This window comes from Cydia pomonella, chromosome 5 (genome assembly GCF_033807575.1).
Source record: "Cydia pomonella isolate Wapato2018A chromosome 5, ilCydPomo1, whole genome shotgun sequence".
In the NCBI taxonomy this organism is placed as follows: domain Eukaryota; kingdom Metazoa; phylum Arthropoda; class Insecta; order Lepidoptera; family Tortricidae; genus Cydia; species Cydia pomonella.
Window position 1 is genome coordinate 24,513,518 of NC_084707.1, and position 17,371 is coordinate 24,530,888.

Sequence of the window (17,371 nt, forward strand, 5' to 3'; positions counted from 1 at the left end):
CGGCACTACCATCGTCAGTGCTAGTTTAGCAGCGAACTAAGTGCAGTCAAAATGGTGTACAACTTCAAAGTGTTCAAGAAATGTGCCCCGAACGGGAAACTTACCCTGTATATGGCGAAAAGGGACTTCGTGGATCATATCTCGTTCGTCGAGCCTATTGGTGCGTTAAAGTCCTGAAGTCACGTTCGACGTGTTGCCTTTCTGTCGCACTTGTAAATTCGTACGTAAAGTAATACACGTCGAATGTAAAGTGGCTTGTTCAAATCTCAATTGACCTCCTTCGGGCCTAACCATGATGTGCATCGTACAGACGCCTCTATCGTTAAGGCGTTAAAGTGCTTGTTCAGATATTTTTGAGCATTTCGGCCGCTCCAATATATCTGATGGCGACTGTACATTGACAAACCCCAAATGAATGAAAATAAAATTATTGACATGACAGATGCAACGAAGAGTCACGTGACTATTTCCATAAATTATTAAAGCTTTTTCTATTACCGACTGTCATCTTGGCCCACTGAATCGGTGAAATTTTGGACATGGTTGAGGAAGAACTTTCCGTACTTTTTCAAACCTTTTTGCAACTAAACGATAATCAAAATTCAATCATGTGGGTAAATGTTTTTAAAGTCATATTCAAATGCGTCGTCATACACAGCTAATGCGCAGTCATGAACTGGTGACGTTTATGCTTATCGTACCCAAAAGTGAATACCATTTTTAATGGACTTTCAAGAAACATTGACCAAATAATATTGGCAGTACACGTTAAAAATTTACAGTACATTGGCAGAGGCGTGTTTCCTTAGTAATTAGCTCTTTCTACATCTATTTTATTCCACCTCGAAATAAGTAACAACAAAAAATAGTTTTTCCTTTCGTACAATTGGTATTTCTTGTATGTGAGTTTTGTTATTGTAGAATATTTCCGTATAAAATTAAACATACATTAGTATTAGTCCTAAACATTGTTTTTTTTTTTATCTAAAACATTATTTTCGTACAAATGGGAGATCCTCAGGGTGCGTAGCCAACGTGCCAATCATTAACGCTCTAATAGGGAAGACTGTCTGTTACTGTCGCACTAATAGGCAAGAGTGATAGGGAGAGACGCTACGCTACAGAGCGTTAACGATTGGCACGTTGGCTAAGCATTCTGAACAGAAGATGCTTTATTAGATGAAAATATATACATTGAGGCTAGTATATGGTCCTAGTAGACCCGTTGACTGATTATTTTTATCAACCACTAAGTTTGCCTTTCGATCAATTGAGGCGTTAAGGCGGAGTCCAGACTTATCCATCACTAAGCTAAGACCGATGGCGGACCACTAACAACTGCTTGGCGTTAACAGATCTTAGTTTAATAGCGGGTTTCGCACGTCTTTATTAAGTTTTAACTTTTACCTGGGTTTATTCTCCAAGCTCAGGAGTCGAAAGTTACATAGAACCAGTTAATCATCAGTCAGTCATTTCGGTACTTACTAAGTACCGTAAAACGGTCCAACTTTGACCAGAATGCGTATCCATTGCGCTATCCATGTGATATTAATATAATTACTTACCTTACCTTGGCAAATTGCCCTGGCAGCGAAATCCGTACTTCACGGATAGGTCGCGTCTGTGTCTCTTTTGCACTTATACGTGTTGGAACATGACAGCCACGGTGAACAGATACAGACTAACAGACAGGCAAACTTGAAAGATAAAGCACACATAAAGAAGCACAAGTTCTGTCAAGAATGTAAAGCTCACACAGATTTACATTGCACAAATAATATCAAAAGTTCGACCAAAAAAAAGGGAATGGTGAAAGTGATAATATATGATTGGGTAAATTATTTGGTTTTGTAACTATACAATCCAAGATATAATCACCCACCGTATGTCCTGAATACAGCTTTTAAAGAAAGTGGTCACGTTTTCGTTTGTTAACTCTTTCACACTCATGAAATTTTCATATACTATAATAAGTTCCCATTTGCACATTTCAATCATCTTTAAGCGTAAGTTTCACTCTAAGAGATCTGTAGTAGTTTTAGTCAATGATTTCTCTGGATTGGAAAATTTGGTGGCAAAGATTGTCAGTTTTCAAAACTGATAAACTTCACTCTTACTGGTTTTACTGAGTATTAGACTCGAGGCTGGTAGTAATGGAATAACATGCCCTACCCGACGCGATAGCAGCAGGCGGTGCAGGCATCCATCTTGGCACGCCTCGATAGGTCCATTTAAAGTCTACTCGTACATTTACTTATTAAAGCTTAGAAGATCGATTGGTAGATTGTTTAACGATGTTGGGAGCACTAGGGATTAGGTATATAGGTAATAATAGTTTGTAATGATTTTATTTCAAAAACGTCTGTTAATGCTTTTCTTATTTAAAATTCGTAATCACTTCAACCAGCTCTGGAAAGCCGCATGATAAATGTTCATATAAGTACTTAAACGCCACCTGGCAGGTGGCGTTCTCTCGTTTCGGAGGCCAAGATTCTTTTTGGATCGCTGAGCCAAAGCAGTTAGTTAGTTAGTTAAGTACTTAAAACAACGTCATTTGCTGATACTTTTTTTAACTAGCCTCTTCACTGCTGGGCAAAGACCCCTTGATTTCCACGACTCCCGATTTGGTGTTTTCTCCGGCCAGTTGTTCAGGAAGCTGTCCAGGTCATCCCGCCATCTCCGCATGGGCCTGCCTCGTCCAAGTCCCTCTACCGGGTTCCACTTGATGGGTATGCTAGCTCACCTCTCCGGATGCATGCGGTAGACGTGACCGGCCCAGTCCCATTTTAGCCTAGCGGTTTGCTCGCCTACGTCAGCAATGCGGGTTTTAGAGCGCAGCGTGATGCTTCTTATGCGATCAGTTAGTTAACACATAGAATGCTGCGCATTGGCAAACCTTCAGTTTGGACTTCTGAATCTCTGTGAGTGACTAAGTTTGGGCCCCGTATGCCCCGTATGCCGTAGGCCCCGATGGGCTAACGTTTATGTTTATGGGGTGGGTAGTGGTGTCGGATGGCTTATGGCGCGGCGGGTTGGCGATGGGATGGCCATGTTGTCGGTTTTTCGTCCGCACATCAAAGGTATGGTGCGTGCGCTAGCACGTAGCCCATTCCATAGTCCGTGCTCTCAACCATCGCATGGCGTCTCGCTGGTCCAACCCTGGGCCATCGTGTAGAGGAGCCATTAAATGTGACCATAATAAGCCATCAGCTGTTAATGGTAGTTAATATTGTGCAGACGGCGTAGTGGTACTGGACGAAGAGTACGTCCGCGGACGCAAAGTATGGGGCCAGGTGGTGTGCACCTTCCGCTACGGACGCGAAGAGGATGAAGTCATGGGGCTGAACTTCTACAAAGAGCTGTTCTTGGCCTCGGAACAGCTGTATCCACCGCCGGAGAAGAGGAACTGGGAACCCACTCGTACGCAGGTAACTTCAAGCTTGTCTCATTTTTTTTATGGTCTGCAGTTTACTTTTTTGGACACGAATCAGAGTGAAAAGTGTCTCGCCATTGCGCTTCCAGACTAGAGAGTGAAGGTTTTTGGGAGATTTTCTAAAATACCCAAAACCAGGAGCAAAATTAGAATTTGAAAATCTCGAGAACAAAAATCAAGTTCAGCTCCAGTAATTTGGGTTTTCCCTTCTAATTTATGTTTCTAACCAGTTAAGTCGCAGATGGATCTCTTGTTGTGGTGATTATTTTTTTATTTTGTAATTTGCCTTCTTTATTAGCTCTGTAGGGCTAAGATCGTCGGCTCTTTATCATTTGTCACCATACCTGTCACGTTCTAACAAGTATGTCGTAAGCGCGAAAGTGACGGGCATAGTGACAAGTGATAAAAATGGAACCATGATACCGCCGCTAATTAAAATTGAAATCAAATGACCACGACTACGACTGTCACAGCAGCGACAGCAGGTCTTAACAAGGTAGTGCATTATAAGATACAGTACTTAGTGTTTGTACGTAAACTGTGGACAACAAGACACTTTTACAAACCGTTAAATTCAAGCCACTGGACCAGGAATGTAGGTGGTAGTGGCAGAGAATACTCTGCAGCATTCGCGGCAGGTATCGCTGCGCGCCGTTATTGCATTCCTCGCGGGCCGGCACTACTGCTTCATTATAAGAACAGCTTTAAATGAACCGCAGCCAGACTGGTTTACACTGCCTTGAGGCCGATTCTGACCATAAAACATGTATGAACATGTACAGAAAACAAGGACAGAAATAATGGAACATTAAGCGTGCATCACGAAATGGACGCAACTCAGCATAATAGTACTGGTAATGATGCCACGGCAGATAACACGTCATTATACATAGGTATCAACTAAAAACACTTTATAAATATCCATGGAATAATATATGAAGACTTCTTAACATCCAAAAAACAAAAAAGACTTCTTATGAAATGACCTTGATACGATAATCAGTACGTCTAATGCACACCAATAAGTACGAGCATTTGCTAATGCCACAACATGGACACAGCTCTCAAAGCATTTCCCGCGCACCCACTGCGCACCAATTAGCATGAGCCACAGAGCGGTCAAGGTGGAATCACAACAAGATTAAAACTAACAAATTGTGACATTAGAAGGAACGCCTACCGCAAACACCAAAGTACACAAATTGTGAGTATATTTCTTTGTTACTTTTATTAAGACGTAATTAGAGTGACAGAGAAAGATGTCGGTCGTTGTTCGCGTTAGACCCTCAGAATCAGCCCCCGTGAGAGGTTTAAATTCTAAGCGTTCTTGTTAAGCTAACAGACGTTTTGATAGCACTAGGGTGACTCGAATTCCACAACGTCGGATGTGAGTGTCCGACATCCGTCCAAAATAACATTTTGACAAAAACTGAACTGAATCAACGATCGGCGACTATTATTCTTATTCTAATAAAGTGATACAGATATTAATGTTAAGAATGTTATTAGTGATACGGATGTTAATGATGTTTCTCAGATTATTTCTCAGACTCAAAAGATTAAGCATTAATTCAACACTGGATCCTAATTCCAATAACGAACTTGAAACCCACAAAAAAGAGCGTAACTCCCATCCTTAAAGGCCGCAACGCACTTGCAATCCTTTTGGTGTTGCAGGACTTGCAGGTGTCTTTTGGCGACGGTAATTGATTGCCATTAGAACTTTTCGTCTGCTCGTTTTCCCTATGTCACACAGACCGTATCGAGCTCACAACTCCTCTGGTGCTGCAGGTGTCCATGGGCGACAGGATTTTAATTGCTTCTAATTCATTTACTCGTTTTCCTTCTATATCATATAAAGTTGGAATTGTTTCTGTTTAACAGGAGCGGCTTATAAAGAAGCTCGGTGAGAACGCATTCGCGTTCCGTCTGACAGTGCCAGCCGGCGCGCCTGGCTCTGTGACTCTTCAGCCGGCATTGGAAGACGAGGGGGAGCCTTGCGGCGTGCATTACTACGTGAAGCTGTTTGTTGGAGATTCTGAGATCGATCGTTCGCATCGCAGGTATGTCCACTGTACAGGAACAGGTATGATTGTACGCTAAAATACTTAAAGTGAACAGATTCTGAAAAATCTTGTTGAGAATTCAATCGCGTTTAATCTGAATGTAAGTACTAAGATTCTTCTCAATTAATACCGGGGTGAATAGTGATGGCGGGATAAATTAGGATAAAAACCGGCAGTAAAATTTGCCTGATATTATCTCAATCACACAAATGGTATCATGTGATTGAAAGTAATAGATAGCGTGTTACGATTTATATGGGTGTAGTTTCTAAGAAATTATCAGGTAAATTCCAATTCTGATTTTTATCCCTATATTCATCCCGTTTGACGATACGCGTTCTGCTACACTGTTCCGAAGAACACGACCATCGTCGTCGACATTTTTGGGACTATCATTATCAATTAAACTACTCATATTAGGAAAGACACCAGTAGCTGAAATATTTAGTTAAGTTATTTTTTTGTAGATCAATTTAATTGTATTTCATTGCAGGAGCACGATCGCCCTCGGCATTCGGAAGGTCCAGTACGCACCAAGCAAGCCCGGCCCTCAACCGTGCACCGTAGTCCGCAAGGACTTTGTCCTGTCTCCTGGACAACTAGAGCTGGAGCTGACCCTGGACAAGCAGCTGTATATGCACGGAGAGAGCATCGCTGTCAACGTGTGCATTCGTAACCATAGTAACAAGGTGGTCAAGCGTATTAAGGCGGCTGTGCAGCAAGGGGTTGACGTGGTGTTGTTCCAGAGCGGGCAGTATCGCAATATTGTTGCCAGTGTGGAGACACAGTGAGTGCAATTTATAATTACTATTCTCTTTATTTCATATTCTAGTTGCATTAAAATTAAATTACTAGACGCATTTTTTGGCTTAGTCTTGTAAGCCATTTTTGGCCTCGGCATAAACACGGTAAATTTGACAAATATGCTAAAATCTCATATAAATTTTTAATTTCGCGCCTTTATCCTGAAAAAGCGGTCTATCATATTTGTTCCTAAAAGTTAGGATATTGGCGAAAGAATGCCTTTCAATTTTGATTCTAACCAAAGCTGAGGGCGATTATTGGCTAATAAAGTTACCTGAGTCAAAACTCAAAACCAGACAACAAGCTGCAATATGTTTAACTTTCGGAAAAATAAGTGACAGTTTTTTATCTTTCTGCGCATGTATGCTTCAGCTCCAGAAGGGCCGATCAGCTCAAATCATTAGTCTCTGTTCATTTTGTGTATTTTTGGGTATTACGAGTAAGTTTGTAATGTGTATGTAGGGATGGATGCCCACTACAGCCAGGTTCCAGCTTGCAGCGTGTGCTGCACCTAACTCCAGCATTGTCGACCAATCGTGACAAGCGCGGCATTGCTCTCGATGGCCAGCTGAAACGCGGCGACACCACGCTTGCGTCTACCACTCTGTAAGGAATTTTTAATGTTTACAAACCTATTTTACAAACATTTGGAAATAAAGCATTCTACTGGAATATCGTTTACGGACGCTATTCTTCTTTATGTTTTGGTCTGGTCATGTTTCATGGTTTGGCTTAAAATATTTAGTGTCAGACCAAAACTTACATATTCCTGGTTCAGCAGTCAAAACTAGAATCAAGATACATACTCGCATAGTTGTTTCATGCCAGGCGAACTCAAACAATGTATTCTTCTGATAAGAAATGCATCCAAAAGTCTTTTCATATTGCTCATCAGAAAATCTTTGAGTATCCACATTTAATCTAAGTTCATTTGGTCCTGGCAGGATGCTGGATCCAGACCAACGTGACGCATTTGGCATCGTGGTCTCGTACAGCGTCAAAGTGAAGCTGTACCTCGGCGCCCTCGCTGGAGAGCTCGCCGCTGAGCTGCCTTTCATCATGATGCATCCTAAGGTATAATGAACCTTAACTCCAATCAAATATATATAAACAGATGACTTAAGCTGGACCCAGACCATCGCCACGTATTTGGCATCGCGGTCTCTTACAGCGTCAAGGTGAAGATATATATATATCTTGGTGCTTTGGTGGGAAACTCGCCATTGCGATGCCTTTCATCATATTGATTAAAAAGGTATGAACAAACGTAACCATAATCAGATGTACACAAAAGACTTAAGCTCTGCCAACCAACGCGACGCCTTCAGCATCGCGGTCTTCTACAGCGTCAAGGTAAAGCTATACCTCGGCGCCCTCGCAGAAGAGCTTGCCTTTCATCATGACGAATCCAAAGGTACTTTCAAAGAAACTGGACCCTTATTAGATCTCAGAGATTTTTATAGATACCGTAGGTCTCACCTGATAACAAGAGAAATTGAAGCTAGGCTACATGAAATACTTCCTGGAACAAATTTTTCTTTTCACTTTTGTATAATTTAGGTGCTTTTTGCCAAAGTATGGGTATATGTTGGTGTCGTTTTCGGTTATCTGCTACAAATATTCTATCAAAAAACATGAGTTATTAAATGCAATTTCAAATTCATCTTATTAGTTTTACATTACTCTTCGTAAGAACAAATGGACTCCAAAGAACACATGGAAGACTCTGTTGTCGTAGGGCATCATCTATCTCTACGAATCATCGCTGTGACGTCTGTTTCTATGCAGGAAGGGCGCGCCAAGATGATCCACGCGGACTCACAGGCCGACGTGGAGATGTTCAGGCAGGACACCGTGCATCACCAGGAGAGCGTCGAGGTCTATTAGGATAGGGACTACTTGGGCTATAGTATCAATTAAGTTGCACAATATCAGCTCTTAAAGTGGCAATCAAATGAAGTTTATTGAGATTCTGAACCGTTCGCCGCAGTAAACAATGGTCGATTGCCTGTCAACTTCAAATCAGTGACCACGTTTGGTTTGGTGTGGTTTGGCGATCGCAGTTATTGTACTACAAGTACGTCAGTATAGTACAAAATAAGACGTCATGAATCGGACTGCTAATAGCAAACACTGGCAGATCGATGATGTTGTGCAAATATTGATAACAATAATTGTGTTGTCAGGCTAATTGTGTAGTATTTGTTTCCTGATTCTTGAAAGTAAAAAACATTTTATTTACAATTACAATATACATAATGGATATATACAGAGGATTACTATAACTAACTTAAATCTAAAATAGGCCTTTGAGGGATTTGTTCCAAGGATGCTGGCGGCATTGCCTCGTATCGCAACAATACGTTATGCGTGGAAGCCTACGAAGCGCTTCGCTATTTTCTGCAAAAAACTTGAGCGCGTTGGGACCTCATGGACCTAGAGTTTCAACGCCAAATTCTTGAAATATGTTTTTAATATAAATCACATTTATTACGTTATTTTTTAATGGCAATTCCTGTGTACCGATTTACTTGTCAATAAGCGATAATCTATAATACTGAAAAGCGACAATACTTATAAACCTACACAATTAGCTATCATATTACGTATTTATGACGTTATTTTATTCTTATTTCTAGTCAAATTATATCTTGTATTTTAACATAATTATATCTAGATATATTTACGGGTCACATTATAATCTTAAATATAGACGGCTGTAATTATATATTTACTATTTTTGCATGGTTTTATTGAATTTCTCGCTAAAATAGATTAGCTGTTAAACGACCGACGTTCACAGCGTACTGAAAACGCTAAACGCCATACCACGAGTTGATACTTGATACTGCACGTTTACATTAGCTACTGCGTAAACTTGATAGCAGTCCATCTCGCTCGCACTGATATTTTGATTCGACGAATGCCATGATACAGAAGGAATGCCAACCCGTGGTAGCCGTGCTGAAGGGTAGAATGGTAATACAGCCTGATTCGAGTAATGAGATACGATAACGAAAAGTTATGGTTTATATCAGTTCTCTTTTAGATATCGTTTGTATGTCGTAGATTTCACAGAAGCAGCTCGATTCGGGCAACCAATGTCACTTTGACGTTAGAAATATCGTAGATAGATCTTATTGGGATCACAACGGAATCGAAATAAACGTCAATTTTGATATGTCGTTTAGTTATCGATCTTTTAAAGATCTTAAACGTGTATTAAACATTCTTCGAATCCGGCCCATAGATTAGATACATAATGACTAGGGATATAAGTAGATACAGATGTAACATAAGTGTTACTTAACCCAGAATTTAATACTTAACAATAATAATAAATGTGACATTATCTATGAAAAGGGACCATGTACTACCCAACTTACGCCGTTATCAACGATGCTCCCATATTATCAACAACGCCGCGCCATCGACAATAAGGTCCCTTTTCATAGATAATGTCACAAATAAGCCTTTTGACCCGATTCGAACTTTAAGAAACAACAAATATTACGTTTTTGTTTGAAGAAGCGTCACTTTTGACACTAACCTATCCGATCCATATCATATCTAGACCTAATTTGACGTAAAGTTTGAATCGGGGGGATCCGCCAGAGAGAGAGACTCAGAAGAAACAGATCTTCCGAAGATCTGATGCGTAATTTCCACCATGCATTCACGGATGTTTCAGCCAAACTCATGAGCCGGCTATATCGGTACGTATATCCCTAGTTCATCTAGCTATTTGAAGTAACCTACAGGATTACAATCATAGCAAGCTGAAGAGATTTGCGAATGAAACTATTTTATATCTTTAAACTTTACTTTTTCACTGACTTTATCAGCTTCGTGAAGCCAGGCCTTCAACCAGTCGGTAGCTAAACGTAATAACTTACCAAAAACTCAGTTAAACGAAAAACTATGGAAGGTGGAGGTAAGGAAAGAAATCTTCATATACCAAAAAGTGTCATCATAAACCTTAAATAGGTGGTGCAATACCTAGAGTACTTGAACAAAAAAATCAAATCATAGACAGCGCACTTCACTCCGTCAATAACGCCTAGGTCCTTAGCTACTCAAGCGCTACTCTGAAGAGATTTGGAACTATTATTTATAGCTGACAGCTGGACACTTTTGCAACAGTTCTATCATAATAGATTTCTCTTCTCTTAAATCCACACTCCATACGAAAAACTATTAAATAGCATGCACGTAATAGGAGTAAACTAGAGCATAACATCGCAGCAGAAGAGATTTGTATTGCCTTCTGAAGCAGTCACAAGTTCACTGCAGTTTGGGAACAAAGGACAATTCGGATGCAGGCTGTGTGTTCTCATAGCTTAACGAGAGTGGCGAGTCTAGTTTTCTTGGAAACCAGTCATATAGTAGATTTAGATTTATTTATTTCACAACATATGATTACAGTACAAATTACATCAATGTCAATTTATAAGAATCTATATTGTGATCGTCAGAAATAAACTTAAATAATAACAAGATAATCCAAATTAATTAATTTCAATAATAATATATATATATATATATATATAAATTTTCACCTGAAAAGGATCGTCAAATAATATCAAGAATAAGCAAACACAATGTCAAATCATTATTCAATTATAAATTATACAGTTATGTCTAAAAATTCACTTATTGAATATAATGGGTTGTCCAGTAAAAAGTTTCTCAATAGATGCTTGAATGTTGTATCGGATGTGTCCGTCCTTATTTCTGCAGGTAATCGCTCATAATAAGTCGGACCGATGACACGCGGGTTCTTTGCTGCAAGTGCCATGCGACGTGGAACTGTTCGCAATCGACCTGTAGTTCTAATATTTATACCAGCTACCTCAACGCGTTTAAACAAAGATAGGTTATTTCTAACATACATAAGGATTTCGAACAAATATAACGAGTAGTGCGTCATTATTTTGTGCGTGCAGTATGTAGTTATGTAGTGGTAGTCAGGAGATCTGCTATGATATGATATACCGAGCGCGACTTCAAGTATGGAGTTGTATGCGGCATGCAATTCATGCTAAGCAATTTGGAGGTGGTTGGGGCTGTAATGTGAGCAATGTGTTAGACTAAGTCGCTTAGCATGATTGATATTGTTGCTTAAGGTAGGCAGAAACAGCATAAACTGGACCGTTGAAATTGTTATATTGATTAATTTATTTTTTCTTGGTAGCAAGGATTGATTGCGTATCTAGATGCGTATTTTAATATATTTTTATAGCAACATAATGAGACAATTTACTAGTGCTACTTTAGCCACCGCTATGAGCGTTTTTTTGGTTCATCAGAGCATTTGACTTGCGTTTGCTTGGTTAGCAATTGAAATGCCCGAAAGCACTCCGCAACTCCAGATCCTTTCTTTTGGCTTCCACTCCTCGCCTCGGATTAGTTGGGCAAGTTATTATCGAGACTGAGGAGCCTGCGAGCTCTCAATACCCTTCGTCTAGAAGTTTCGATGAGATTCATAATGCGCACCGATAACTACAGCTAGTTGAGTATCTGACCATTCAAAAGTTAGGTCTTCCACAACATTGTCTAAAATGCCAAACATGAGAAAAAAATCGGCCTAGAGCATGTGGGGCCATGCTCTCTGTAGGGTTTTTGTAGTTATCATTCCGTCAATATAGGCCAAAGGGGGGCTAATAGTAAGTAAGCATAAGGAAGTACCTTTCTCGCTTTGTACGTCTTTTTACTAAGTAGAGAAGATTTTTTGCAATTCCTCAAAAACGAATGGACTGGACTGGATGATCGATATACATAGTTTTCATTGAAAGTATTCATTAAGCTTTTGTTCCACAATTTTTTTCATATTTTTTGGAGCCATTGTTCAATAGTTATATATTTTTTTCTTTCGGAGCTATTATTTCCGAAAATGGACGGACGGATAGACGGACATGCCGAAACTATAAGGGTTTCTAGTATAGAGTTCTGTAGTCCCGTACCCGTCCGTCAGAATAGGCTGCCTTAAACGGGGGCTTTTGTAGTTGATAATTGTTTACTTAGAAGGAAAGACTTATTGTACAAATTCCAAAACAGCTTAACCGATATGTTCGCTATAGTTTTCATTGAACATTTTTATTAAGCTTCACATTAACAATTTTTTCATATTTTTTGAACCCATGGACCCGCCCTATTGGAGCGATTATTCCCGAAAATCATCTCTTTATCGAAAAATGGTTCTTGGTTCTACAACCAATGTCAACCAACCAACAAATCTACGATTTGCTAACACGAATTCAGAGAGATCCTCTCGATTTTAGTTATTTTAAAGTATTTCAATGCACAAATGTGCGTCCTTTCAAGTGTAATTTATTTCCTGTTTGTTTGTCCTGGTTCAGCGAGGTAAATAGCTGAGATAGGATAGATGCGTGTCTTTGAACAAATGAAACCGTTTTTCACAAATATATGCAATGATACCGAATACAATGCGCGCTCCGTTTTAGCCTTGTGGCCCGGCCACGACTTCGCATGGCAGCGGCGAGCGGCGGCCATAAGTGGGAACGAAAGGTCAGATCGCTGTGTCTCGCTTCAACCTATGCTCCCCGCTCGTCGCTGCCGCCCGCCGCGCGATGTCTTGGCTGGGGCGTTAGCGTCAAAAACTACTCTGAAGTCCGCTTAAGCGAAAAGTTAGAAAACTAAAAGAGAACATAAAGGATAATAAAAATAAATATTATATTACATTATTACACAAATTGACTAAGTCCCACGGTAAGCTCAATAAGGCTTGTGTTGAGGGTACTTAGACAACGATATATATAATATATAAATATTTATAAATACTTAAATACATAGAAAACACCCATGCCTCAGGAAAAAATATCCATGCTCATCACACGAATAAATGCTCTTACCAGGATTTGAACCCGGGACCATCACCTTCGTAGGCAGGGTCACTACCGACTAGGCCAAACTGGTCGTCTAAACCGGGCTGCTGGCGTATCTTAAATAGCTATACATACTTTTGGCTCGTTTACCTATATGATTTTATTAGTTTGAAGTATTATTTTTATTGACTCGTAGAAAAAGTATTGTTTACAATAGTTATATAATCAAGCTTTTCAATCTCGTACCTCACTTTGACAACTCAGCAAGCGTCGCTGCCAAAACACGGTAACTCGACTCGACTGAAAAGCTTTCTAACTATTATATCATGATTAAATAAAATACTATTATATTTTGAAATTTTGAAGTATTTTAAAAATTAACTAGTTATTTTGCGTTAAACACGAAGCGAGTAGTGGATAGCGCCCACTTGAATCCGTTCAAATCGCTTCGGGTAAATAGTGGAATAAATGCAACGTGCTTTTCTGCAACTCAACGAGGAAACGAAGTGAACTGCTAAGCAAACTCGCTTCCATTTTCTTGCTTAGAATGGAATTGGTTTTTCTAAAGATCAATATGGAAAAGGAATATGTTTTTTATACGAAAATAATGTCACATTTTTCTTACCTAGGTTTTCGTGTCTACGTTTACCTTTTAGCAAATAGCAAAGTGAATTTGAAATAGAGGTGGAATGTCAAAGAAAATTTTGTATTAGACACAGTGAATTTACTGCCATCTTTAGACACTTGATTACAACACAGAGTTCAACAAGGGTGTGGAGTATTAGTAGGGTCGGCAACGCGCATGTAACTCCTTTGAAGTTGCCGGGCCTACCAGGAGGCCGTCCTCTCGGATGCCCCAGGTATCGCTGGAGCGACATGGTGGAAGCGGATCTGTGAAGAAGCGTAGGACTGAGAAAAGTGGAGCTGTCTTGTGTCAGAGGGAGTCTCATTTTGGATTACTGAGCCAACGGAGTAAGTGATAAGTAAAATAATAGAAGTGAACCGTTCTTAAAACAAACCACGCACTTCAGGCCGCGTAGCCAACGTGCAACGCTTACGCTCCGTAGCGATCGAAACGCAACTGTCACTGTCGCACTAATATGGAAGACGGATAGAGAGACACAAAGCGATTCGTTGTCGAAGCGATAGCGATTGTCACCTTGGCTAGGCCGGCAGTTTGCTTAATAGATTGAACTTTGCGATGATCGATATAAAGATATTAGGTATACCATGCAAAAGAAATACCTATATTCGTTACATCTACGCGTTACTTATGATATTGGCTTAGGAATAGTGATGGGGACGGAAGCTACAAATAATACAACCACTAAAGAAAATTAAAGTACTATATAGTAGTATATATGTAGTAGGTTCTATTTGTTTTCAATTAAGTTTTTCTACCCACGCTGAGTCAAGCCTCTGGCCATACAAAGTTTTCATGCGAAGTCCTACGTCAAGTATGAAGCTTATAATATATGACTGTATTATGCATTCTTTTTGCCATGGTAATGCTAAGTTAACGTGGCCAGAATTTTGCACGTTTAGCACGTTTAGCACTATTTAGCATTAACTGAGCCACAGTCAACTGTTTTGTATTGTCAATTTGAAGTCACCCTGTATGTATGTATACCGAAATAATAATCAATATGAATAAAATCGTGGTATAATGGCTCCTGTACACGATGGGCCATCATACTGGCCCACTAAGATAGGCCAGCGTGTAGAGAGGGTAGTGGTGTCCGATGGCTTATGGCGCAGCGGGATGGCGATGGAATGGCCACTGTGTCGGTTTTTTTGTCTGCACATCAAAGGAAGTAGGCCAGCGATGGTACGCATTGACATGTGGCCCATTCCATAGGGCGTGCTCTCAACTATCGCATAGCCATCTCGCTGGCCCAGCGCTGGGCCATCGTGTAGATGAGCTATAAAATTAATTCTAAAATCCAGCTACTAGCGTAGCCAGTTGGATTCAAGAAAGCAGCTAAAATTACAGATGTATTTTAACAAATTATGGCATTTAGCATTTCCTATCCATCATAGGTACGAGCCTATTGTCATTTGATATAATTTATAAGTATAAATCATAAAAAATGTCGCCGTAAGGACATCACTACTCGTGACCGATGGCAACGCAACGGCAAGTGACACAACGCATGAATGAGTGAATAATCCGTCGCGTGTAGTGACGCCTAACGGATCATTCACGAATGCGGCCGTATGTCGCTATCCATCATGCAAGCCTATTGTCATTCGATATTATTTATTTACAACGACGATACATTTTTCGCGGATCTGGATATTTGTTATAGATGAAGCGCAAAAATTTATCACTTTGTGTTAGTCGACAATTTGACCTAGGTTGTATTGTAGAAGATTTTGTGGAAAGATATTCTTAACTCAAATAGAGAATATAGTTTTCTCAAGCTTGCAATGAAATGTTGACATGACTTACTTCAAATTAAGTCCGAAAATACTACGTATCCGGTGCGACGAGTGAAAATGATATGTAAAAAGGCGAGTTGCGTGAGTTACGCCTTCAGCTCCGGCTCACACTGTAAAGGAATACGACACGAGCATTTTTTGACCTACTTAAACAACGTTGCATACAATACTTTTCCTACGAGTCAACAAAAATAATACTATAATAAAATTAAACTAGTAGAATCATATAGGTAAACAAACCAAAAGTATACCTAGCTAAGATACGCGAACATACATTCTTACGTGCCCGGCCCGGCCCGGCCCGGCTGGTCAGCAACACGGTTTTGTGCTCTTTGCTAAATTAAATTTTGGACGATAATCATCGATGATTATCAAAGTTTGATATCATTTTACGTCTACGTCTTAGGTACACATAAATTGGCATTGGTCTTTTTCGGTCTCCTATAGTAGTGTAGAGTTGTTTCTCGAATGTCATCTGCACCTGCATTACTATTGCTGCGTCGTCGCTGTCACCGTTGTATCTGTCATCATCATCATCATCATTTGCGTCTATTGCAGACGATTTATAGTGTAAGTGGTGTAACGCCGGTGAGACACCGTTTTTGGTGACTAAATAGACCGATGCGAGACTGACATGGTCTACCAGATGCCTGACAAGAGAAATTTGCGGAAAACGGTACTGAGATCTGCCTTGTCGTCGTTTTTGCCTCTTGTCAGCGAATGCAGCGAACCAGGTCTCAACATAAAACTTGCGACCCTACACAACGCGTTTGCGCCACTCCCTCCCCTGTTCTGCGAGCCTCTCCCAGTCTCGGTGTTCGATATGGAAGGCAATCATGTCCCTCTTTGCACAATCTTTAAAGCGAAGCAATGGCCTCCCAACGCCGCCCTGTATCTGTCAATCGGCCGGATTCGAAAGAATGAACTACGATAACGATAAGTTCTGGTTTAGATAAGTTCTCATTTAGGGACCGTTTTTATGTCGTATAATTCACAGAAGCAGCTCGATTCGGGCAACCAATGTCACTTTGACGTTAGAAATATCGTAGATAGACCTTATTGGGATCACAGCGGAATCGAAAAAAACGTCAATTTTGACATGTCGTTTAGTTATCGATCTTTTAAAGATCTTTCCAAGATTTTAAACGTGTCTTAATCATTCTTCGAATCGAGCCGAATGTCCGTGACAATATGAGTGACAGTGAATATCATAATTCAGAGGCGAACGTCACTCATTATATCAAGGAAATTGACAGATTTTTGTGGCGACATCCGAATGTCACCTAGAGTCAGAGCAAGCTATGTTCTCCATACAACATACAAATGTAGTTTTTTAAAATGACTGGCTATACATTGCTCTGAAGCTTTGTACTATGGTATACGGTATGGTATGGTATATGGTAAGTACTACCATATCCTATGGTAAGTACTTACCATAGAATATGGTATCCTATTGTAAGTACAAAGTTACAGTGCAATCCTGGAGGAGGGTAGTTCGTTAATGTAGCTTCAGATACTATAGTAAAAAAAATACAGCGAATTAAAAATGCTTAAACAAAACTTGTTTGTATTGCTCTATTTAATTTGTTTTAATATATAACTGGAAACTAATTATAGGACTAGTTATACCTCGTGTCATTATATGCGCAAAGGTTCATTAGAATCCAACAAGTAGTTTTAAAATGAGAACAAAACTCCGTTTGTATGGGAAGGTGAAATTCGGCCCAGATTTAATGTTTACATTCAGCTTGTAACTGTACCACCGTTACTGTGCAGCATTG

The 17,371-nt window shown here is 40.0% G+C and overlaps 1 protein-coding gene across 1 annotated transcript; it reads left to right on the plus strand.

Moving 5' to 3' along the window:
* On the plus strand, positions 1 to 9,044 carry LOC133518151 (arrestin homolog). The gene is made up of 7 exons (XM_061851749.1): positions 1 to 160; positions 3,238 to 3,428; positions 5,318 to 5,496; positions 5,993 to 6,286; positions 6,766 to 6,909; positions 7,248 to 7,377; positions 8,092 to 9,044. The coding sequence occupies exons 1-7, from the start codon at positions 52 to 54 to the stop codon at positions 8,188 to 8,190; spliced, it is 1,146 nt and encodes a 381-aa protein (XP_061707733.1). The 5' UTR covers positions 1 to 51; the 3' UTR covers positions 8,191 to 9,044.
* Positions 9,045 to 17,371: the final 8,327 nt, after the last annotated feature.